Raw genomic sequence first — 25,289 nt, 5'->3', positions numbered from 1 at the left:
TAGGCAGATGATGCTTGATCCTACGTTATTAATTCCACCTTAATTAATACTGATTCATTGTGGAAGAGTTCCCTGCATTGGTTATCTCTTTCCACACAAGTTTGCCTAAGCGATCTTGACTGTCTGATCTCAGCCTATGGCATAGCTTGAGGTAGGACCCACACCTGACTAGGGATTGTTTCTCCAGACAAAATTATAGCAGCACATGTGCTTGTGAGGCTATTCTTGGGATTTTGAAGGCCGCTTTGTAAGTTTTTGTGTGGTGCTTGTCGGGCAATTCAGAGTCGTTAACCAAAATAGTATTTTGCTTCCATATACGATGGTTCGTATCAATTTTGCTTTGACTACTTTGTGCAGCAGATCCGCGACCTCCTACCTCACCTCTGTACCACGCAAAAGAAGAGCCAGATGCGGAGGCCGCTCGCTCTCCTACAACCTGGCCAAGACTTGGAACTCTCTCCCCCTCTCAATCAGATCAGAATCCAATCTGCTCACCTTCCGAAAACTTCTAAAAACCTGGCTTTTCAATAAAACTACGACCTGAATCCTCCCTGTGCTCCCCAAAATCCTACCCCTTCTGCTCAACTCATCACTTTTCCTCTACAGCGCTGGGACGCCCCTGGGTAGCCATCGCGCTATACAAATTTTCTTTCCTTTCCATTCCATTCCAGCAGTTTCAGGCTGGGGCCCCATAGCTGTTTTCTTGACTTTAAAAACACTGACAAAAGGGCGAATGTTTTGACCTTTTGTTCCTCATTTTGAAGGAGTGACCTCTGACCTGCCTTTGGTCAGGAGCTCGCTCCCCCACGACTGCAGCACCACCTAGCTGTGCCTGTGTCCTTGACCTCCGCCCACGCTGCTGTTTGCGTGTTCGAGGCCCTCCTCCACCCGCAGGCATCCGCCTGCGCCTCATCCCTGGTGTCAAGTGGGCTTCTGGTAAGCGTCGCTAGACTTGTGCATTGTGCCTTATTGTGACTGTTTTATTGTGCCTTGTTTTATTGTGCCTTGATTATTGTGCCGTTATTCATTCGTTTCCTTTGTGCCTTTCTGGTTTTCTGCCTGTTTTTGCCCCTTGTGCGCTCCCCTTTGCCGGCTCTCTCTGAGCCGCTTTCCCGCCGCTGCCTCCCTGCGGCCCCGCCCCCCTCACTCTCCTATTCACCGCTCCCTCCCGCCTCCCAGCTGCTCCTCCCTCCCTCCTCCCTTCTTAATGACGGTCGCTGCACGACCGCACCGCTGGCGCACCGGAGGCGTGCCAGAGGCAAGCCCATCTGCGCCTGGACTGCGCCCAGCGCCACCCCTCCCTGGCCCACATGGCCCCCGCACCTCCACACGCCGCTACACGGCCGACCAGCTCAGCGCCCTCAATCCCGGCCACATCACAGCATGCTTCCAGTCCTCACCGAGGAACACCAACGGACCCTTCTCCTGCGGCGCCTGCAACTTCACCTGCGACAGAACGAGGAAACCTGCAAAGACCGGAACAAACCACCTCCACTGCATACTCCTCAACACCCGCTCCGCACACAAGCATGCCATCGAGTGTGACCTGCTCGACACCACCGCCCCAGACGTAGCCTTCCTGACCGAAACCTGGTGGAATGACTCCTCGGCGCCCGACATCGCAATAGCCATCCCGAACGGCTACAAGATCATCCGAAGGCATCGCACCAACAGAATCGGAGGAGGAATAGCCATCGCCCACAAATCCACCCTCAAAGTCTACACCCACACAGACGACACCCTCAAGACCTCCGAACACCTACACTTCCGTATCCACACCGACCCCAACACCACTCTCGGAGGAACGCTCATCTACAGACCCCCTGGACCACGAGCACCATTCGGCGAATCCATCGCCGACCTCACCAGCACCCACGCACTCACCTCAACGGACTACATCATCCTCGGGGACCTCAATTTCCACCTGGAGAACAACAACAACACCAACTCCACAACTCTGATCGACAACCTCACCAACCTCGGCCTCGGACAACTCGTCAACACACCCACCCACATCGCAGGCCACACGCTTGATCCCATCTTCTCCTCAAGCGCCCACATCACCTTCAACCACACCACCGAACTCCACTCAACCGACCACCACTGTATCCACTTCACTTTCAAGAAACATACCGAGCACCACCGCACCCAGCAACCACCCTGCCGATGCTGGAGCAAAGTTACTGAAGACCAGCTTACCAACACCCTCACCCAGAACCTACCCTCTGACACCACCGACCCAGACATCGCCGCCCACAACCTCAGACTGTGGATCAACGATTGCGCCAACACCCTCGCAGTAAAAACATTTTTGTAAGGAGGCCCCCTCTTGGTAGTTGTCTGGGATAAGGGGGAATATATGTATGAATTATGGGATGTCCCGCTTTTGCAGGTCCACGAGACCTGTTGTCCAATGGAAGTGTTCTGTATGCCTCTGAGTGCTGGGGGATCTGGTAGGGATTTAGCAACAATACACAACAAGTATCTAATATGCACCTAATACACAGACAATCAGTAAGTACTTCAGATATATGGTGACATTAATATAATCTAATACAAATAAATTCTGGTAAAAAAAATGTGCGAGTTTATTCTTTTTTTCATACAAATTGAGACCTATCGTAATATTAAAAACAGCAGTAAAAACAGACATATATATCATTGAACATAGTCTTATACAAATGAATTCAAAATAAAATTTGATACATAACAACAAGAATCAAATGAATTTTGTTCTGAGGCTGTCTATCTTATTTAATCAGATGTCTGGCCTTCCACACTGTGCGAGTGAGCTACCATTGTATTTTGCCTGTAGAGTTTCCTATTCTCTTAGCGTCAAACCGCTGCAGTCAGTTGCACCTAGATCGGGATTTGCGCAGAAAGTTTTTCGGGGGTTGTCCTCCCGTTCTGGTTCTTTTATCCCACTGCACTCTTTTTCAATATTTACGGCCTCCCTGCTCCTCGTCACAGCGTCGCCGGTTCTCGTCTTAGTTTCAAATCCGATCGGATTTGAAACTAAGACGAAAACCGGCGACATCTGATTAAATAAGATAGACAGCCTCAGAACAAAATTCAACCTATGCCAACAGATCGTACAAGACTGGGGCACTGCATACCACTAAAAATTAAAGTGGGCTCAAATATAAAGATTAGCGTTAAAGAAACGGTCCTGAAGAAGGTGTCTTATAAGGAAAACCGAAATGCCGCGTCACTTAACCTGTGATTCTTGTTGTTATGTATCGAATTTTATTTTGAATTCATTTGTATAAGACTATGTTCATTGATATATATGTCTGTTTTTACTGCTGTTTTTAATATTACGATATGTCTCAATTTGTATGAAAAAAAGAATAAACTCGCATATTTTTTTAACAGAATTTATTTGTATTAGTTTATATTAATGTCACCCTATATCTGAAGTACTTACTGATTGTCTGTGTATTAGGTGCGTATTAGATACTTGTTGTGTATTGTTGCTAAATCCCTACCAGATCCCCCAGCACTCAGAGGCATACAGAACACTTCCATTGGACAACAGGTCCCGTGGACCTGCAAAAGCGGGACATCCCATAATGCCAACACCCTCGCGCCACTCAAGAAACCCACCGACAACTAAGCCAGAAAAAAAACCACCTGGTTCACCGACGAGCTCCTAACCTCCAAGCGCGACTGCCAGGAAATAAAAAAGAAATGGCTTCTCGAACGCACACCTGGCAGCCTCACAGCCCACATGGACACCACCCCCAAGCATCACCAACTCATCAGACAAGCCAAACGATCCCACTTCAAAAACCACCTGGACAACAACGCACACGACGGCAAAGAGCTCTACAGCATCGTGAAAGAACTCTCCAACCACAGCGGCAACGTCAACGACATCCCACCATCCCAAGAACTCTGCGACGCGCTGTCCACCTTTTTCCATCGGAAGATCACCAACATCCACGACAGCTTCAACGCCACGCCCACGCCAGACCCCACCCCCGAAAGCTCCACCTGTGAAAAACCGCCTGACCTCCTGGACCAACGTCAACAACACAGAGACACGCAAGATCATGAACTCCATCCACTCAGGATCTCCGTCAGACCCTTGTCCCCACCACGTATACAACAAAGCTGACTCCACCATCGCCCCCCAACTACGGAAGGTCATCAACATCTCCTTCTAAACAGCGACATTCCCGGAAAGTTGGAAGCATGCCGAAATCCGCGCCCTCCTCAAGAAGCCCAAAGCAGACCCCAACGACCTCAAGAATTTCCGACGATCTCCCTACTCCCCTTCCTGGCGAAGGTCATTGAAAAAATCGTCAACGCACAACTAACCCACCACCTTGAAGAAAACGACATCCTGGACCCCTCCCAGTCCGGCTTCAGACAAAACCACAGCACTGAAACTGCCCTTCTCATCACCACAGACTGCATCAGGCGCCAAATGGACAACGGCGAAACATCAGCCCTCATCCTCCTGGACCTATCTGCCACCTTCGACACAGTCTGCCACCGCACCCTGAAAACACGCCTCCACGAACACGGAATTTGAGGAAAAGCCCTCGTCTCATTTATCTCTTTCCTCTCCGGCAGAACCTAGAGAGTCCACCTCCCCCCCTCCCGTTCTGAAGCCACCTACATCATCTGCGGCGTCCCCCAAGGCTCATCCCTCAGCCCGACGCTATTCAACATCTACATGGCCCCCCTCGCACAAGGGGCCCGACAACACAACCCCAACATTCTCTCTTACGCCGACGACACCCAGCTCATCCTCTCCCTCACCAAGGACCCACGCACCGCCAAAACCAACCTCCACAAGGGAATGAAATCCATCGCCAAATGGATGAGAAGCAGCCATCTGAAACTGAACTCTGACAAGATTGAGGTCCTCATCCTCGGACCCACCCCCTCTGCCTGGGACCACTCCTGGTGGCCTACCTCACTAGGAACCCCACCGACACCGACCGACCACGGACGTAACCTGGGCTTCGTCCTCGACTCCTCCCTCGCCATGTCTAAACAGGTCAATGCAGTTTCCGCTTCCTGCTACAACACACTCCGCATGCTCCATAGGATCTACAAATAGATCCCGACAGAAACAAGAAGAACGGTGACACAGGCCCTCGTCAGCAGGAGGCTAGACTACGGCAACGCACTCTGCACAGCAAAAGAGCTACAACGCCTCCAACGCATCCAAAACGCCTCCGCCCGGCTGATCCTCGACGTACCCCACCGCAGCCACATCTCCCACCACCTGAGAAACCTTCACTGGCTCCCCATGGACAAGAGGATCACTTTCAAGCTTCTTACCCACGCTCACAAGGCACTCCACGACACCGGACCAGCCTACCTGAACAATAGACTCAGCTTCTACACCCCTACCCGTCAGCTCCGCTCCGCAAACCTCGCCCTCGCCGTCATTCCCCGCATCCTACGAAAGACCTCTGGCGGCAGATCCTTCTCATATCTCGTCGCCAAGACCTGGAACACCCTCCCTACCAACCTGCGACAGACCCAAAACCTACTCTCCTTCAGAAGACTCCTCAAGTCCTGGCTCTTCGATTAGTAACAGCAGCAAACCCCCCCCACCTCCCACTCCCCCCTCCTTTCCAGCACCTTTAAACCCTCACGGGTATGTAGAGCGCTTTATAAATTCTATGATTGATTGATTGATTGATTGTTAGGTGCCTTTCGAATCTATGCGTACACCTAAATATTTGTAATCTTGTTTCATATAAATGATGTTGTTGTTGATGCACCACGTTCCAGAATTCTTTTGTTTTGCCAAAGTTACTGTTGTCTTCCTTAGAGTGATCTCCGGATAGTTTTGCTCAGTGTACGCCTGTAGTTTATTGATTAGTCTTTGCAGCCCGAGTTTTGTTTTGTTAAATAACAAGATCAGCATAGAGTAAGTTTATTTGTTTACCGCCTTACTTACTTGCTCACTTTGCCACTGGATTCAAGCAAGCCTGGCTGAAGACGGCTGGAATGCCAGAAACCAGTCCTAGGAAGGTTGTTTCCGGTCCAGGGAAGGCATGGCTTGGCAGTTCGGGCTGGACAGTTCCCATGAGACACAGGGATAGACTGATTAGCATATGGCCATGTCTGAACTGGGGTGGCAGAGTGGGCTAAAGAACGGTGATGGATTAAACCTAGATCTGTTGACTGGGTGTGAGTGTTTGATTGGTTCAGATGCTCCGTCCATCACCACCCCTTTTTGTACTGCTATGTTCGCCATAAGTTGGCAGGGTCAGGGTATGCTCAGGCGTGAGTCCATTGCTCACTTGCCACTGGATTCAAGCAAGCCTGGCTGAAGACGGCTAGAATGCCAGAAACCGGTCCTAGGAAGCTTGTTTCCGGTCCAGGGAAGGCATGGCTTGCCAGTTCGTGCTGGACTGTTCCCATAAGGCACACGGTCAGACTGATTTGCATATAGCTATGTCTGAACTGGAGTGGCAGAGTGGGCTAAAGAATGGTGATGGATTAAACCCAGATCTGTTGACTGGGTGTGAGTGTTTGATTGGTTCAGATGCTCCGTCCATCACCACCCCCTTTTGTACCGCGTTATTTAGAAGGGTGGGCATAAACATTATCCAGTTCTTTTTCCAACAAATTTGTGATAAACCAGTTTAATAATGGGGGCGCTAGCACGCAACCCTGTTTCAGAACATTGACAGGGTAAATCTTTCTGCAGATCTTCGTCCCGTTGCCCAACTTTATTTTTACCCAGTTGTTTGTGTACAATAGTAAAAGTGCTTGCAGGAGGGTTAAGGGAGGCCCCCTTTTTGCAGCTTGGACCACAGTTTGACACCGGGAATCCGATCAAAGGCAGCTTTGAAGTCAACAAAGCAGGTATGTAAAAGGGAGCAGAGTCCACTACCAGTGTAACTACAGTCAAGTTTAGTGTGGTTCCAGTTTTTTGCTTAAAGCCTGATTGGTTACAGGGGATTTTTTCTTCTCCATATGATTTTTTTATGCATTTGTCACACCAAGTGGGACAGGTATGCCCAGATGTGGGTTCTGTGCTCTCCATGCCCCTGAAGTCAAGCTATCCTGCCTGATGAGGGGTGAAACCCCGGAACTAGTCTTAGGATGCTTGTCTCCAGACCAGGGAGGACCTGGCCTGGCAGTTCAGGCTGGCCTGTTCCATTGGGCGCAGGGTCAAGACTGATTTGCATATGGCTGGGTCCAAACTGGAATGGCATGGTGAGCAAAAAAACGATGGGATGAATGTATGTCATTGTTCTGCATTCGGTCCATCAATTGTTTTTTTTGCTTTTTTTTTTTTAGTTGTTGAGATCATTTAATAAGTGTCTTGATGTACTGAATGTGATAGAGTAATGATTGACGTGTTTAAGTCCAAGACACTGTGTTTGCTTTAAAAAATGACCGTTAGGGCCCATTTGGCCCATGGGAGCATTTTCTACGTGAATTATTGATGATTTTTTCCTGCTGCTCCCTAGTGCATCTTATTTAGGGTCCTCCTCAATTATCAGCACAAGCATTGTGCGTAGAGGTCATTGTTCCCTTTCTTACCTTGCCGAGTATTGTTGGTCTGGAGTTGTTTGGTTCAGTAGCACCATTTTGATCTTCAATTATCCCAAAGTGGGCTTGTAGAGCTTGGGTTTGTACTTTTTCCTGGATGTTAGAGTTGTTGGCCTCTCTGTTTACATTTTCAACCTGGTTTAATATTTTTCCAGTACACTATTAAGGACTTGTTTTTAAGCTCATGTATAAGGATTGCCCAGAAGGTACCAATCTTTTGTCATTTAACATTGACAAACAAATACTTTCCTTTCCGAGTATCTTCCAAGTCTACTTAATCCAACTTTATCCTCTTTGTCTTTTGGTCGTTTGCACAGAGTCCTAATCTCCTTGTTTAGTATCTTCCTTAGCATTTTTATTTCTTTTGTGATCAGTTTGAGGTTTTAACCTTTGAAAGGAAAACGCCTTGTGGGCTGGTTTGCATGGATTTTGCTGTTAAATATATGCTACAAAGTGTTCCCACATCCTGATGAAAGTCTATTGTCTCCGCTTGGTGGCCCGGACCCTGTTTAAATCCAGCTTTATCATTAACGAAGCCATCACAACCAGCACCCGCTTGTCTTGCAGGCAAGCTTGCCATCTCTGATAGGTCACAGGGAGAACATTATCAGACTGCAGACTAAGAAGTGTCAAAAGGAAAAAAAAATGCCTCAGGCCTTTTCCATCCATGCACCCAGGATCAAGAAAAATAACCTTGAATGCATTAGAACCATACCAGTGCTGCCATAATTTAGGAGAGAGTTTAATACATACCTATTTAAAGAACATTACATCACAGTACATCATAAACAGTCCACAAACCAGCTTTCTTTACCTTCACTCGTTGACTTTATACCCATCTCTGAGACTCTGTACAATGCTCCCTTGCCTTTTGGCTTGATTTGTACTATAGAATACCACATGCATTCCTACATGCAGTTTTAAATAGTTTATGATTTTTCTCTTTAGATTACGACAATGAGGAAATTTTGACCTATGAGGAAATGTCACTTTACCATCAGCCAGCAAATCGGAAAAGGCCAATTATTTTGATTGGGCCACAGAATTGCGGCCAGATTGAGTTGCGACAAAGACTAATGAACAATGAAGCTGATCGATTTGCACAAGCAGTTCCCCGTAAGTACTTTAATTTTCATGTATCACCTGATTACCTTTTCACACTTTATTGGTCCGTTGTGTAGCAGAGGGTGCATTGGCGAACACCTGTGCCTACTCTGATGAAGAGCAAAACCTGTGCATTTAAGATAAACAATTTGTGTCAGTAGGTGCCAAACAAAGGTGAAGAACTGGAACCCAGTAGGGTCTCTAAAAAGGAGCACCATGTATCCGGGATTATGTCACATACGTGGCATAAATGTGATGAAAAACATTTATGCCATACATATGTCATTGGTGTGCGGACATACATTTGATATTGACCTTTCTCAGTTTATTTCAGGGCATGTTTTATGGTTACGCGGAGTACTACAAATCCTGCCTGCATAATTGAGCCAGGCATGAAACGGGCATTCTAGACATGGAAATTTTCATGAACATTTTCATAGAACAACACATCGAAATTTAGTATTATCTATGGTACAGCAAGATCATTTGTATGATGTACATATGTATTTATGGAAGGTGAAGAGATCTGCAGTTTGTTACATTCTGGCTTCAAGTCCCCTTAGAGAAGTTCTCATAGGTGCTATGTCTGTCTGCTTTCAATGGGTGAGAACACTTAAATGTTCACTTCCTGACCGATGCCAGCATTGTTTGTGTTCATCATATTGCAGCAACTCTGATTTCATGGGGTCATAAAAGAAAGCTAAGCATATTTTCGCATTTGAATTGTTTTTGATGCAACAATCAGTCATTTAAGACATGATGGGGCGAACATCTTTTTGCTGAAAATTGCTGAGAATCATTGTTATCAGGTTCCACTTTTTCTGTAAGCAAGAGCTCTTACGACGTTTGACGTACCATATTTTCACAAACAAAATATAGTTAATATATATATTCATGCCTGCTAGCTCATTTTATAGGTGCGTTGCTAAGTACTGGCAAACTGGCAATTAGTGAAATCTCAACACCTACTTTGGGGCTCCCAACACGTGTTCAGTGTTCCATTGCTCACCAACTAGGTTCACACTACATAAATATTACCACATACATAAAAGTAAACGTATATGGTGTCAGGCACCTGGAGGTGGAAGTGATTTTTATGACTCTCTAATTTCCCCACAAAGTAAATCCTAAATAATTGAATCAGACATCAATTGCTTGTTTTTCTTAGTAGCGAATCCTTTTCGAAGTCACTTCAGAAGATTTTAAACATCTGGAATTAAAATAAATAATGTTTTTTCTTAGAATAGTTATTTTGCACGGATTCATTGCACATTAATTACTGTGTGAATCATACTCCAAGTGGGAGCTGCCAAGATTTGTTTGAAAGTGGGAAGCTAGCACAGTTTTTTTCAGTCCGCTAAACAAAGGTTGGACATACATTATGTCATGGACTTCATGAAACTAAGAATTATAAAAAAGTGTATCATGTCTCAGAATTTTGCATTTCTAAGAATGGAAATATGGGTGAACATCACATGGATTTCCCTCCTAAAGATTGCACCAGATAATCAGTTGATTGTTTTATTGTTGGCTGTGTGTCCATTCCACAATAAGTAGTTCCTGGTGGGGTGTCAGGAGTGTTAGCCAACACTGATTTATCTATCTTCAAATTGTTTGCTGTTGTAAGCTGGCGCTTAGGCAAATAAGGTGCAGCATGAATAAGAGCACATTTAGCACTTTTTTTCCTTTTCTCTTGCACCTGTGGTACATATCTGCAAAGACTGCCAGGATCAACACTTTATTTTTTTATCATATCTTTTTAGATACATCTCGGAATCGTCGTGACAATGAAGTAGCTGGCAGAGATTATCACTTTCTGTCGCGGCAAACTTTCGAGGCCGACATAGCAGCAGGCAAGTTTATCGAGTATGGCGAGTTCGAAAAGAACCTCTATGGAACCAGCATCGATTCTGTGCGGCAGGTCATAAATTCCAGCAAGATTTGCATTTTAAACCTTCACACACAGGTAAAGGAACAGCGATCCTTACCAGAAAAGCGTATTACAAGTGCATTAATTAAGTCCGTGTCATGCTTTCAACTGTCTAGAAAATGGTCTTTGGAAAGTCTTGTGTTACACTGTTACATAACTCACTATATAACTCTCCAACCATGAGCTGACTCTAGTGTGATTGTGTTATTAGATGGCTGTTTTCCTGTGTTGAAGGTAAGTCTAGAAAAACACATAGAGAAGCTTGTTTGTAACACTGAATTATGATTCTGAAAGTAACAGTTTGTGATTATCATCTATATTAAAATGTAGTAGCATTGACTTCTGAAGCTCTTGCAGTCTGTTATTGCTCCAAGTACCACTGTTGTGTCCTTTTACAACTGTGTTAGCTGGTAACTGGTTCTCTCGTCAATGTTGTTCACTGTTGCAGCAAAGTGGTGATTAACAGGTCATATATTAGAATCCAGCCATGCACGACTCCCCTATCCCTCCTCCCGAAGGTCTGGTAACAATAACGTCTGTTACTTAAAGTACTTTGAATTGGCACAGGTGTTTTATAAAGCACTATGTAATAAGAAAGTTATTATTTCAAACAGAAAAAGTGAATACCTTCTCCCCTCCCAGATGTGAAGGGTTAGTTGAGCTTGGCAGGGTGCTAGTTGGACAACATCTTTCCCACATTTCATCCATGCAGAGACACTGCTGCACCATGTCCGTGCACACCACCAGGCTTGGCTCAGCAAATGGCATGCGTTTTATATGGTGCTACATATCTACTCACTAGAATATAGGACGTTAAATCTTATCATGACATGACACAAGGTTGAATTGCATTCCTTGTGCACTCTCTGTGCCTAATAGAACCAAACTATTGATACAGCAACCTCATGGAGTATCATACTCTAATACCGCGGGAAGAATATGGTTGCATGTGCCTAATTTAAAAGTCGGTTGTGTGGATTTAGCTTGTGGCTCTATAGACTTTTATTTTATGAAAGTTCCTACTAATGTGTTTTTTTGTGAGGTTTAATTAACTCATGAATGACTGGCTCAGCAGGGGCCGCTGTTGGCAACTTGGAAAACAGTAAACAACACGAGAGATACCAGAAGTCTGAAAACAGGAACCTATAAAGTGTTCATTCTGTAAGACAAAACCAACAGGTTAATGTATGAGATATAACAATCCTAAATGATATGGATGTAGAACTTCAGGAGAAGAGAAGAATAGAAAGACAGCCTAAAGAGTGCTTGAAAAAATACCCATCAGCCCGCTCAATAGCGGAGCATCGTCATCTGGGTTGCATGGTTGAAATTGTGGTATCCAGTGTGCCCTTCCTCAGGACCAACCCAAGGCTAGCAGAACTTGGACCACTTTGTTGACCCTCAACCATTAAAGATGAAGTGCAGACTGAGAGGGCTAAGTTGCAGTGCTCAGAAAATTGTGAGAAAAGAAAGGGAAAAAAACTTGTAATCCACGTGTTCTAAAAATACCTATCTTGATGTCATTTGATGAATGACCTTCACCTCCCCCTCGGCTCATGACACAGAGCGAGGCAACGACGGAGAGTGCGTGGCCTCCTTCACTCTGAGCCAGTGCCAGGTGAGGTGAGGCAGTTCCTCCCTACAATTTGGTGCGTGGCCTCCTTCACTCTGAGCCAGTGCCAGGTTAGGTGAGGCAGTTCCTCCCTACAATTTGGGAGAAGATATACCATTTTCTCATTTGAGGATTTGGAGCAGTTCTGTAGTTTTCTTTCACAGTAAGTAAATGTTGCAGTAGTGCATCATAGGTCCTGAAGAAAGCCTATCCAGGCTGAAACATGTCGACCAGTTTACATTCATGGTGAATAGCAATTCCTTGCATGCTATTTTTCACTCTGCTTTTAATCATACCACCTTGATGGTCAGACCCAATAAAGTTTTTCAAATGACATCAAGATAGGTATTTTTAGAACACGTGGATTACAAGTTTTTTTCCCTTTCTTTTCTCACAATTTTCTGAGCACTGCAACTTAGCCCTCTGTCTGCACTTCATCTTTAATGGTTGAGGGTCAACAAAGTGGTCCAAGTTCTGCTAGCCTTGGGTTGGTCCTGAGGAAGGGCACACTGGATACCACAATTTCAACCATGCAACCCAGATGACGATGCTCCGCTATTGAGCGGGCTGATGGGTATTTTTTCAAGCACTCTTTAGGCTGTCTTTCTATTCTTCTCTTCTCCTGAAGTTCTACATCCATATCATTTAGGATTGTTATATCTCATACATTAACCTGTTGGTTTTGTCTTACAGAATGAACACTTTATAGGTTCCTGTTTTCAGACTTCTGGTATCTCTCGTGTTGTTTACTGTTAAGTTGGGGGACAAGGTACCAATAGGTCTATAAATACGACTCCCCTTAGGCCCTCTTTCACCCTTTGTTTTTTGATTAACTTGGAAAACAGACCTGAGAGAGTGGGCACTGGCTGAGGAGGGGCATATGCGCAGTACTAGAAGAGATGACAAACTGCCAGAGGTACTGCTGGCGTGGGGGATGATGGTACAGGAGATGGCGGGACAGGCCCCACATTCCACACAGGTACCACCAGGTGAGACACACTCCACTAGGGAGGGGACCCACAGTCAGAAGGGGAGACATGAGGAGACCCAAGACGGTTTTTAAGATAAATGGACCTCAAGTTGCATGGACCCGGCCGGGTTGGGGAGTAGGGAAGGTGGGTGGGGTTGGGGGCATGTGGGGGGGAGTTAGGGCGTTGGCTTAGTTACAGTTTGGTTCCCAAAAAACAAAACTTTGTCAGATTGAGAAACTTTTTTGGGAGAAGAGTATATGTCTAAATTCCTGAGGCTACGATTGGAATGTTTGTTGTATCAGCTGTCGTATATGAGATATGTAATTGTATATGAACATGGTCAATACCTTTTAAAGAACAAAATTTATGAAGAAGAAAAAAAAAAGCAACTCATAAATGACTTCCTTCTGCCTGGACAATAATCTTTGCCTGTAATTAGTTTTGTTTGGGGAGTTTGTTTATATTTTGCCCTTTATGTGTAGTTTCTCACTTTTATGTTCTGTGAAGGCTACTGTTGCCCTAACCAAGTTTGCACTATATATCGGCACATTTGAGCATTTTCAAAGGGAGGTATGTTCTCTGATTATGTACTAATATTAACCTTTGACTAAATACCTGTATGCATATAGGTAGTGTCCATCTAGAAAACACATGCAGTGTGCAAGTGAAAAAAGTAAGTACTTTCGTAGACGCCACATGCTAATGTTTTCCAGTCCATGTGTTTTACCTACCAACTGCTGACTGGTTTAATCTTTTATTGCAGTTAATCCTTTTGTCTTTAGTTATTATTCAATACTCCTCAGACACAGTAAACTAAAGCTAGAGAAAGAAAATACAACTACCTTGTAATATTTTGGCAAGCAGCCCTTCATAAACTCTCTCTCTTGCCTAAGGTTGTATTGCCAAATTGCTGATTATTTTTAGGGTATTGTAGTTGAGTAGTTGGTTCTGACCAACTGACATTCCCCTTATTATAAAAAACATTTGTTGTTTAAAACGTTTTCCCTTTGAATGCATTTTTATTTGCAATATAACTTCATTAAACATATCAACTAATATTAGTGTTGTCATGATTTCTCACCGAAGTCTCCAGCTTCACTATTTCCTAGGTGGACATGGTTCTTGGGTGACTCTTGGTTTTTTCCACTAGCTTGGCCCTATTGATGATTTCAACCTTCTTACTTTTAGGGCAGCTATTGTAAAGAGGTGAATTTAACATCCTCTTCCTAAACCTGACGTATTACTTTAGGAATCCTACTCTAGCAGTCCTTTAAAACACAACCCAAGAAGCTGGTTAAAGACGTCTTCCCATAATAACCACCTGCCACTCTTCCAGGGTTGACCACTTGAGGTGGCCTTGACTTGCTGTATGGATATAAGATGAAAGTACTATTGGAATCGGATTGTCACCTGTACGCCTGCTCCTAACCATCCCACTTTGGATTACATTCTGGCATCGGATATAAGCCAGAACTGTTCATGGTATAGTCTGGTTCAGAAAAAGTTTAAGTACAGACCCTTATTTAAATCCTGAACACTCTTTTAGTGGTTTCCCTTGCAGCAGTTGTACCTTTCTACAGGAAGGGATCTAAATTGTTCACAACGTTCTAAGGATACATGCTTCCACATCCCTATTAAAAATTGGTGCCACAGATTACTCCAGTTTAGGTTATATACTCACTAAACAGTGTTCACAAGGCAGCTCACTCGAGATTGCAGTGAATATGGAAACAAAGTTCACTCCAAGTGGATCTAAGACTTTCATCAACCTAGACCCTGTTGCCTCAAATATAGTTTTGGAAGACAATGAATGTAGTTAAAATATACAGAAAAATGCCCTGTGAAGCTAGCTTTTATTCTTGTACCACTCGCTCTAAGATAAAAGATTAAACTCTGGCTTTTGGCCCTCTTGAAAACTTCAATCAAATTCTTTGTTTTCAAATATTTCCGGAGAAGCAATCTCAAAAGAAACTTCAACGCCTCACTTCAAACAAAGCGATTGAATTTTAGTGGTAATAGTGCCTACAATATGGTAGGCATTAGACTAAAGAAACCATTTGTGTCACCTTACCTGCTGCGCCCACTGCTGCTTGCTGCCCACTGCTTCACGGAAGCTACACGGAGGCCAAGGGCCGAGGGCAGCGGGCCACCATTGTGTTGCCGACGCCTGGAGGACCGGAAACTATGTTGCCCAGCATACCTTGCGGCTGCTGACGCCGCGCTACGCGCCAGGAGGCGTTTAATAACAGGGCCAGGGCTCCGGCAGCGCAGGAAACTATTTGTGTCGCCTTACCTGCTGCACCCACTACTGCTTGCTGCCCACTGCTTCACGGACGCTACACGGAGGCCAAGGGCCGAGGGCAGCGGGCCACCATTGTGTTGCCGACTCCTGGGGGACCAGAAACTACGTTGCCCAGCATTCCTTGCGGCTGCTGACGCCGCGCTATGCGCCATGAGGCTTTTAAAAACAGGGCCAGGTCTCCTGCTGCGCGGGACACGCGCGGGCCAAGGGCGGGCCCGTCCGCACAAGTCAGGGACCGGCAGAGGCCGGGCTGGGCCACCCCCATAATTCTCATTTTTTGAATCGGGAATACCAGCATTGCTACAGATTATAAGAAATTGGAAAAAAGATTGGGGGTTGGGCACGGACATCATCATCCAATGGCCTAGCATTATACCACCAAATGCTAGGTGGCGGTTCAAGATCTACCCCCTGATTTTACGGACACAGAGGCCCATAAGACACACGGTACTGAGATATTGCAGAAAACTCTGTAAGGTACTGATTATTGTTGCCCAAAAGTGGCCCTTCTCCTGTTATACTGAGTTTGTTATTAATTTACCATTGCCGAGATGAGTAAACGTAATGCCGTAAGCTTGGTGGTGGGAGGGGGGTGGTTAAGGGGACCCTGGATGCTTTTTCTAAATCGGGCGGAGTCCCTCCTAATCCATTAAATTCAGCTGACTGAGAAGAGACTTTCCCTTGATACGCAATAGAGAAAAAGAGAGATCCTCAATGGGCCCGATAGCCAGGTGTACATCCCCTCTTACTGGGATCCCCCCCCGGCCAATCCAATACGGTAACTAAAAACACAACAAAGGCTATAATTCACACCACCTCATTGCCACAGGGAGCGGGTTTATCACCACAAGCCATTGAGTTTATTGATGCTGATTGGAACCAAGCCCAGACTGCCATACAAGAGATGGAGGGTCTTACAGGTCGTATTTCTAGGTCACCTAACCTGGTAGGGTCAGGGTAAGAAGAGAGTGTGACCCCCATAAATATGTCAGCTAAAAGAATTGGGGAGGCGGTCACTCGAACAAAAATGGCCTTTCGGGCCAAAGTCACACCAGCTATGGCCACCCCTTCAGCTGAAGCCAAGGCCCCAGGAAATTGTTTAAGAAGAGGGGGACATCATATACCGAAAAAACCCCAGACAGAGTGGTGCATCCAAAGTGAAGGGGGTTGGTGAAGCAGGGGTGTTTGCAATCTTTGACCCAGGCTGAGGTACCCATACCCTTTAACGGTCATGGAGACCCTAGTAGGTTAGGCCCAGAGACAAACCCACGTGCCCTCCCTGCACCTCCCAAGAGCGCATACTAGTCATAGGCCCGATATTCCACCTGTAGGAGAGCAGGGAAATATTGAAATAATTTCCTGGAATGTGGCAGGGCTGTCCAGCAAATTAAACAAGCATTAGAAATGCAATCGGGCTCGGATTTATTTGAGTTTGAGCTAATGGCATTGTAAATGCAATGTCTTTTTGCCATGTGTTATGGAGTGTGTGCATGTGGTGTGTAGTGGAAGTATGTTGGTTGAATTGTAATTTTACCAATGGTGGCATGCTGTGCTTTATATGAATATGTTTAAAAGTAAAGTGTACCATACTGCGATTGCTTGGTGGAAAAGTGCACTGCCGGCTGGAGGTGTGTGTGCCTGGTGGAAGGGTGCACTGACGGCTGGTGGGTGTGTGCTTGGTAAAAGCGTGCACAGATGGATGATGGTTGTTGGTGTTTGTGCATGGTGAAAGCATTCATTGACGGCTGGGGGTGTGTTGTTGTGTGTGTTGTTTTCTATGTGCTGGTGAGTGTGTGGTGGTGAGTCTGTGGGGGTGAGCCTGGGGAGTGAGTGTGGTGGTGAGTGTGTTGTGTTGAGTGGTGACAAGTGTGTGGTGTTGAGAGACTGAGGTGTGTGGTTTGTGTGTGCGTTATGTGTGTGTGGTGTATGTGTGTGTGGTGTTTTCTGCACACTCACACACTGCCCCTACACATTCACACACTGCTCACCCGCACACTCCCAATGTCACCCTGCATAGTCACACACTGTTTACCCTGCACACTCATTCTGCACACTCACACAATGTGCACCCTGACACACTGTCTCTGCAGTCACTCTGCACGCACTGCCACTCTGCACGCACTGCCACTCTGCACGCACTGCCACTCTGCACGCACTGCCACTCTGCACTCACTCTGCACTCACTCTGCACTCACTCTACTGTCACTCTGCACTCACTGTCACTCTGCACTCACTGTCACTCTGCACTCACTGTCACTCTGCACTCACGGTCACTCTGCACTCACGGTCACTCTGCACTCACGGTCACTCTGCACTCACGGTCACTCTGCACTCACTGTCACTCTGCACTCACTGTCACTCTGCACTCACTGTCACTCTGCACTCACTGTCACTCTGCACTCACTGTCACTCTGCACTCACTGTCACTCTGCACTCACTGTCACTCTGCACTCAGTCTGCACTCACTGTCACTCTGCACTCAGTCTGCACTCACTGTCACTCTGCACTCAGTCTGCACTCACTGCCACTCTGCACTCTCAAACTGCACTCTCAAACTGCACTCTCAATCTGCACTCTCAATCTGCACTCTCAAACTGCACTCTCCACTCTCAAACTGCACTCTCCACTCTCAAACTGCACTCTCCACTCTCAAACTGCACTCTCCACTCTCAAACTGCACTCTCCACTCTCAAACTGCACTCTGCACTCTCAAACTGCACTCTGCACTCTCAAACTGCACTCTCAAACTGCAATCTGCACTCTGCACTCTCATTCTGCACTCTCAAACTGCACTCTCAATCTGCACTCTCAATCTGCACTCTCAACTCTCATACTGCACTCTCAACTCTCAAACTGCACTCTCAAACTGCACTCTCAATCTGCACTCTCAAACTGCACTCTCAATCTGCACTCTCAATCTGCACTCTCAATCTGCACTCTCAATCTGCACTCTCAAACTGCACTCTCAAACTGCACTCTCCACTCTCAAACTGCACTCTGCACTCTCAAACTGCACTCTCAAACTGCACTCTCAATCTGCACTCTCAATCTGCACTCTCAAACTGCACTCTCAAACTGCACTCTCAATCTGCACTCTCAATCTGCACTCTCAATCTGCACTCTCAATCTGCACTCTCAATCTGCACTCTCAAACTGCACTCTCAAACTGCACTCTCAAACTGCACTCTCAATCTGCACTCTCAATCTGCACTCTCCACTCTCAAACTGCACTCTGCACTCTCAAACTGCACTCTCAAACTGCACTCTCAAACTGCACTCTCAAACTGCACTCTCAAACTGCACTCTCAAACTGCACTCTCAAACTGCACTCTCAAACTGCACTCTCAAACTGCACTCTCAAACTGCACTCTCAAACTGCACTCTCAAACTGCACTCTCAAACTGCACTCTCAATCTGCACTCTCAATCTGCACTCTCAATCTGCACTCTCAAACTGCACTCTCAAACTGCACTCTCAATCTGCACTCTCAATCTGCACTCTCAAACTGCACTCTCAAACTGCACTCTCAAACTGCACTCTCGATCTGCACTCTCGATCTGCACTCTCGATCTGCACTCTCGATCTGCACTCTCGATCTGCACTCTCGAACTGCACTCTCGAACTGCACTCTCGAACTGCACTCTCAAAGTGCACTCTCAAAGTGCACTCTCAAAGTGCACTCTCAAAGTGCACTCTCAAAGTGCACTCTCAAAGTGCACTCTCAAAGTGCACTCTCAAACTGCACTCTCAAACTGCACTCTGCACTCTCAAACTGCACTCTGCACTCTCAAACTGCACTCTGCACTCTCAAACAGCACTCTCAAACTGCACTCTCAAACTGCACTCTGCACTCTCAAACAGCACTCTCAAACTGCACTCTGCACTCTCAAACAGCACTCTCAAACTGCACTCACAACTCTCAAACTGCACTCACAACTCTCGTGCTGCACTCTGAAACTGCACTCTCAACTCTGAAACTGCACTCTCAACTCTGAAACTGCACTCTCAACTCTGAAACTGCACTCTCAACTCTCGTGCTGCACTCTGAAACTGCACTCTCAACTCTCAAACTGCACTCTCAACTCTCAAACTGCACTCTCAACTCTCAAACTGCACTCTCAACTCTCAAACTGCACTCTCAACTCTCAAACTGCACTCTCAACTCTCAATGTGCTCCTGACCACGCGATCCCAGGAGCACACACTCGAAACACTTACCACAACCAATCCTACAGGGGCAAGGGAATCACATATTACTAATCTACCTATTTGCATCTAACATTGGGTTTTGGAGTAGCGTGGTACTTGTTGGAAAGCGCTTTAAGGCCTCGTCAGGGGTAGTAAGTGCTATATAAATACAATTTACAAATAAAAACAGTATACATGCAAACGGGGAGTGTCTGTTGTTGAACACAGACTCTCGTATTATAAATATATATATATATATGATCAAAAAAGAAGATAAAAACATACACTTGTTACATTCAATTAATAAAGAGATAGCGCACCTCCTTTACACAGACCACTGTCCATAAAATCGTCAACAGACCACTAACCAATGTTTTTTCAGAAGCTTAGGGGTGGGAAGGTAACCGCTACCCCCCCCTCCCCCCGCCCCCCCTTCACCTCGCCCAAGTGGCCCGATGCTCCACAAATCAATCTTAAAGCTGTCGTTAAATATTGATAAAAAAGGGGGATGTAAATGATTGCCCACACAGTGAAGGTGATCTTTACAGTTAAACTGCATCAATGCCCTTAATGTATAGAATGGCTGTTATTACCACCAAACGTTTCCCATTAAAAAGATTTAGAGGGGGAAAGACCGGGGCTGTGACCTCCTCGGCGCAAGGTGCCCCTTGGAGAGGAGCAGGAAGTGAACTCCGTTCTCAGAGGACCCGAGCCCGCCGACATGTACCAAGTGTGTCCCCATTCCCAAGGTGCCACTAGAGTGTTGATTTGTGAGTTGTACGAGGCGCTGAGGGTCATCCAGGCCCAGTCTAGTAACTATTGATCTGAGGGGGGAGGTTTCTGAACCAAGACGGCGTCTCGTGCGCTGGAACGTGTTTGTTTGCACAGCGCCACACGTGTGCATACTACTGGGCACAGCGAGGCAGCCTGATCAAAGAACTGCACACGTATGAACACTACGTCAGCTAGTGTGGGTAAAACATTCCAGAGGAGAGTGAGACACTCGAGATCCACCGAAGAGAAACTTCACTGGGCCAGAACAAATCCACCACTTTCTTAAGAATCTGTTCCCCTGGCCAGAAAATGAAAATGGATGCGATTGGATGAATACATCAGCGAACGTGTATTTGGGAAACCTGACACTCTCAGCAAAAAATAAAAAACACTATTCCTATAAAATATGTTAGTTACTATAGGCAGCATCGTTTCAACAGCTCTACGTACACATTGCACAATACACGCAAGGCATTTTCTCTCAGCGCCTGAATAACAAGTGTTGATCTTACCTAACTCTTTGGTTCTCATTTTACCGATTCTGTAAAGATGAGATGCTGATTATTCCCTGCCAGATTCAACCTCGTCCCCTGTAGCCCAGGCGGCGCGCCTGCGCCTACTGCTTTATCTTGGAATTTTCTCACTAGCCCCAAAGAAAACGTGTACTTTACCACTATACAACGTCTAGTCCACAAGGTCAGGTGATTGTATTTAATAATTGGGGACAGAAGGGAGTTATTTCAACTTTGTATAAAGGTTTATAACGGAAAAAATACTTGCACTGCTACGTTATAAACTCTGTCGAACAAGAATACAACTGACTCAGGCAGTTACGGAAAACTGAGGGGAAGGGGGGGCTGTATTTCCACTCAATCTATAGAACTCTGTGCCACAATACGTTAGTGGGGTATGTATAGAGAAAACATCTACCGCTGCCGTGGCCTCTTAGCGCTTTGTCGTGTCTGGAATGTGTCTCCCTGTGCAGCGCTGGTCTATCTGCAATTTCGAATGTCTCGAGGGAAAGCGCCTTGGCACCCGGCCCCTGGGAGCACGCATGCTGGGGTCAGGCGAGGTGACCGCTGGTCTGCAATGTGTGGATGCAATGTTGATGTGTGCAGGGTACGCGCGCCCACAGGCATCCAAGTGACTCATGTATTTGTGTGTTTTAAATAGAGCGGACAAGGCCCTGACTGGCATCAGAGCGCCTCGCAGACTGGGTAACAGAGCGCATATATCACTTTTTCACAAATGAGTGTTTCGCTCGTCCATCTCTCTTGGCAGATCTAGTGCTTCGAAACGGTCTAATGGTATTAAGTGCTAAACAAACGAGCGACAAAACACACATTAATGGGGACAGTAATGGGGAAACACATTTAGTACTTGGAGTGCGAAACAAAGCTATCGGACAGAACTGCTCTTTATTGGGAAAAGGCTGGTGAAGAACCAGAGAAGTTTTCTTTAGCAGTGGCTACCGCCAGCGTGGGGGCTGCAAGACTCCCCTGCACCGCTGAACTGCCCCTCCCAACGAAAGCGCTCTGATTTCTCTCTGCAAGGAATGTCAATTCCACGCGCCCTGCAAAGAGTTTCATTTTGGTAATCTTGCCCGTGCTGAGCGCTGCTGAATGGTGAACACGCCCGGCCATCTGGATTCACTTACGGAGGCACCCTGACAGCTCCTAATTATAATTAATGTACTTCTTTGCGCGCACACCAACGAAAAATGCCAAACATGGCCGACCAAAACGACATTTAGCCTATCACTTCAAGGCTATTAAAAAGACACCACAGCGAAGACGAATCACTGGCCAGATGACATAACACACTAAGGAATGTGTGGAATGTGTCTCGCCAAAGCCCTAGGAGATACTTTTTTTTTTTTCTTTAACAATACGGCTCGAAACTCCGCCCACTTCTGACGAAGTGGCGCAGGCCTCGCCCTAAAAATCATGACTGGTTAGCCTATGTAAAGAGATTCCACATTATTTGTCTGCAAGAAACGTGGGAGGTAAACTCTGGTGAACTAGCATTGGAAGGTTATAAATCGTATTTTGTTCCAGCGCGCAAATCTACCATCAGGGCGAGCTAAGGGAGGCCTGATCACCTATGTGGACCTGTGGCTGCAGGGGAGATGGGAGGACCTAGCTTGTGACTCAGATTGTATCCAGGGGAGACGGTTTATGAACAAGGGCCTAAAATTAACTCTTGTTAATTTTTATAACGCTATCTCAGGCGGACAGTCTCTAGCCAGCCTGGCCGTGTTGGAACACAGCCTCGCAGTAATCGAAGTGCTAGGGGCCCCGAGTTCTCAACTGGTATTAGATTTTAATTGCCATTTGTGCCCCCACCTGATTAGTAGTGAGGGGGAATGGTCCTTGTGCCCAGTGGAAGAGGGATTGCACATGAAACATACTAGGGAGGGAAGTGGGATAAGCAAGCTCCTGGGCATAAATGCCCTCAACACACAATGGATCTGATGGGTACGGACCATCTGATTAACCTAACTTTTAAAGGTAAGGGAAAGGGTACTGTTGTTGATTTTATTTTTGTTCCAAGCACGTTAAAGTGCTGGATCACACGTTTTGATATAGAATCTAGTGCTTTCAGTGACCACAACCCCTTGGTCTTGACCATATGGGATCCTAACCAGGCTAAGCATCCATGCCGAAAGCAACTTGGTGGTATAATCTCATCCACTGACCAAGGAAGGAGTCTGAGGTGGTCTAACATTAACTGTGAAAGATTTTATAGGGCGTTACTCATGGAGAACAGCCAGTTGGTTTGGAAGTGTCTTGACCCATCAGTAGAGAGGGCAGACCTAATCACTGCATTTGAGGGAGTCACCCAATGTATTAATGGCTTGCTTAGGAGCACAATGTCAAGAAAGGAACAGGATGTCCCCAGGTGGTTCGACCGACAATGCTCCAGTGCCCTGAGGGAACTGAAGGTAGCTTTAAAAACTGTCGCTAAAGACAAGATAATGGTGTCCACTTGCCGGGGGCGGTATAAACAGGCACTAAAACAGCGCAAAACATCATTGCAGCAACAGGCATGGGAGAATTTAAGGGAAGCGGCCGAGTCAAGGGATATGTCCGCTTTCTGGAAAGTAATAAACAAACCTTGCTTTCAAGACCTGAATAAAACCCAAGCTTGCATGTCATGTTTTGCCTGAGTCTAGGGTGGAGCGCTTTCAAGGCGTCTATAACCATGGTAGTAAGAATGATTTAGCTCCACTGGTAGAAGAAGGGAACCAATGTGTAGCCCAAACTTCTTTTTCTCTGGGAGAGATAAAAACAGAAATCATGGGCCTGACCCGGAACAAGGCCCCAGGCCCTGATGGGATTCCCCCAGTTCTTTTCCTGAGTCAGGTAGAACTGTGGCCGCCCATTTTAATGAGAGTGATAAATACAGAAGTGGAATCAGGTATGCCAGCATCCTGGTCTACTGCAATAATTGTGCCGATTTTTAAAAAGGGCAATAGGGACAACCCACAATGTTACAGGCCAATCTCCCTCATCGATGTAACAGCAAAAGTCTTGGGGAGGGCCATTCTTAATCGGTTAATGGACTGGGCGGACGAACATGGTGTCATCTCTGAGTACGGTTTTAGGCCGGGTCGCTCAACCACTGACCAATGCCTCAATCTCTATCTTTTGGTAGCCAAGTACACCGTTGCCAGTGATGAGACGGTGTACTTGGCCTTTATGGACCTCACGGCAGTTTTCGACCGGGTTAACCGCAAGAAGCTGTGGGAGTCGATGGGGGCCATGGGCGTTGATCCAGGCCTGGTCAATATTTTAATCACCCTCCATCAGTATACCTCAGCCCAGGTCAGATTCAATGAGGAGGGAGACACGACCGATTCCTTCCCATGCTCTAGGGGTGTGAGTCATTGTTGTATCCTGGCACCCTTTTTATTTACTCTATATATTAATGGTTTAGATAAAGCGCTTGGAGCATTAGGAGTGGACTGCCCGAGGATAGGAAGAAGAGGGGTCCCTGTCTTGCTTTATGCGAACGACGCAGTGCTTTTGGCACGCACTGCACGGGGTCTCCAGTACCTTATAGATGGTTTTGTCAACTCCATGGAGAACCTGGACTTGTCTGCCAATCTCTCCAAATCATACATCATGGAGATGAGGAAAAGGCCATGCAGGAATTTTAATTATAGGATCGGCTCCCATTGTTTGGAAAAAGTGCAGACATTTTCTTATCTGGGAATTTTATTTGATAGTCACATTTGTTTTAAGACACTTTCAGATGAGAAATGCAGAACCCTAACTAGTTCTACTGGGGCAATTATGAATTTTGCACACAGGCTGGGTCACTGGTCACCGGAGCAAATTTTGAATTTGTACAATGCCATCTGCATTGCTAAAACATTATATGGCAGCAAGGTCTGGGGCTTTATTGACCCCCTGAGGATCCAAATTGAAGAAAACAAATTCCTACGGCGGCTGCTCAGGGTCCCCCAGAGTACACCTTCCCATTCGATTCATGAAGAATTGGGCCTCACTTACATTAGAGACAGGATCCAACTGAAACCTCTCACTTGTTGGCTGAAAATATGGACTAACCCCGAAGCGGTCTTAAGCCAGCACATAATAATGGACTGCATCGCCCGGGAGCGAGGGCGGAACATCCCCTGGCTTAAATATGTGAGGGAGACCCTGTCTGGCCTGGGCTATGTTGATTATTTTAATCACCCGACAAAACTCTTAGCTCGGGACAAGCACCTCATTAAGTCGAAATTCCTACAGAAAATGGCCTCCAATAGGGAAGACAGGGAGTTCACTAAACCTTCGGTTAGAGCCCACCTTTTGGCCAAATTCAGCATAGGCATGGAACTGTATCTGTCCTATTTTTATAATGCTCAGGA

The 25,289-nt window shown here is 46.2% G+C and overlaps 1 protein-coding gene across 1 annotated transcript in view; it reads left to right on the top strand.

The window, feature by feature from the left end:
• PALS1 (protein associated with LIN7 1, MAGUK p55 family member) overlaps nucleotides 1-25,289 on the top strand; it is a 489,281-nt gene that overhangs the window by 347,116 nt on the left and 116,876 nt on the right. Inside the window, exons 11-12 of the mRNA XM_086951985.1 lie at nucleotides 8,482-8,649; nucleotides 10,401-10,603. Coding sequence (XP_086808111.1) covers nucleotides 8,482-8,649; nucleotides 10,401-10,603 — 371 coding nt within the window. The remainder of the gene's footprint in view (nucleotides 1-8,481; nucleotides 8,650-10,400; nucleotides 10,604-25,289) is intronic.

This window comes from Lissotriton vulgaris, unplaced genomic scaffold (assembly GCF_964263255.1).
Source record: "Lissotriton vulgaris unplaced genomic scaffold, aLisVul1.2 SCAFFOLD_817, whole genome shotgun sequence".
NCBI classification, from domain to species: Eukaryota; Metazoa; Chordata; class Amphibia; order Caudata; family Salamandridae; genus Lissotriton; species Lissotriton vulgaris.
Note: the sequence above shows the minus strand (reverse complement) of the source record. Positions and strands in the feature narration are given on the sequence as shown.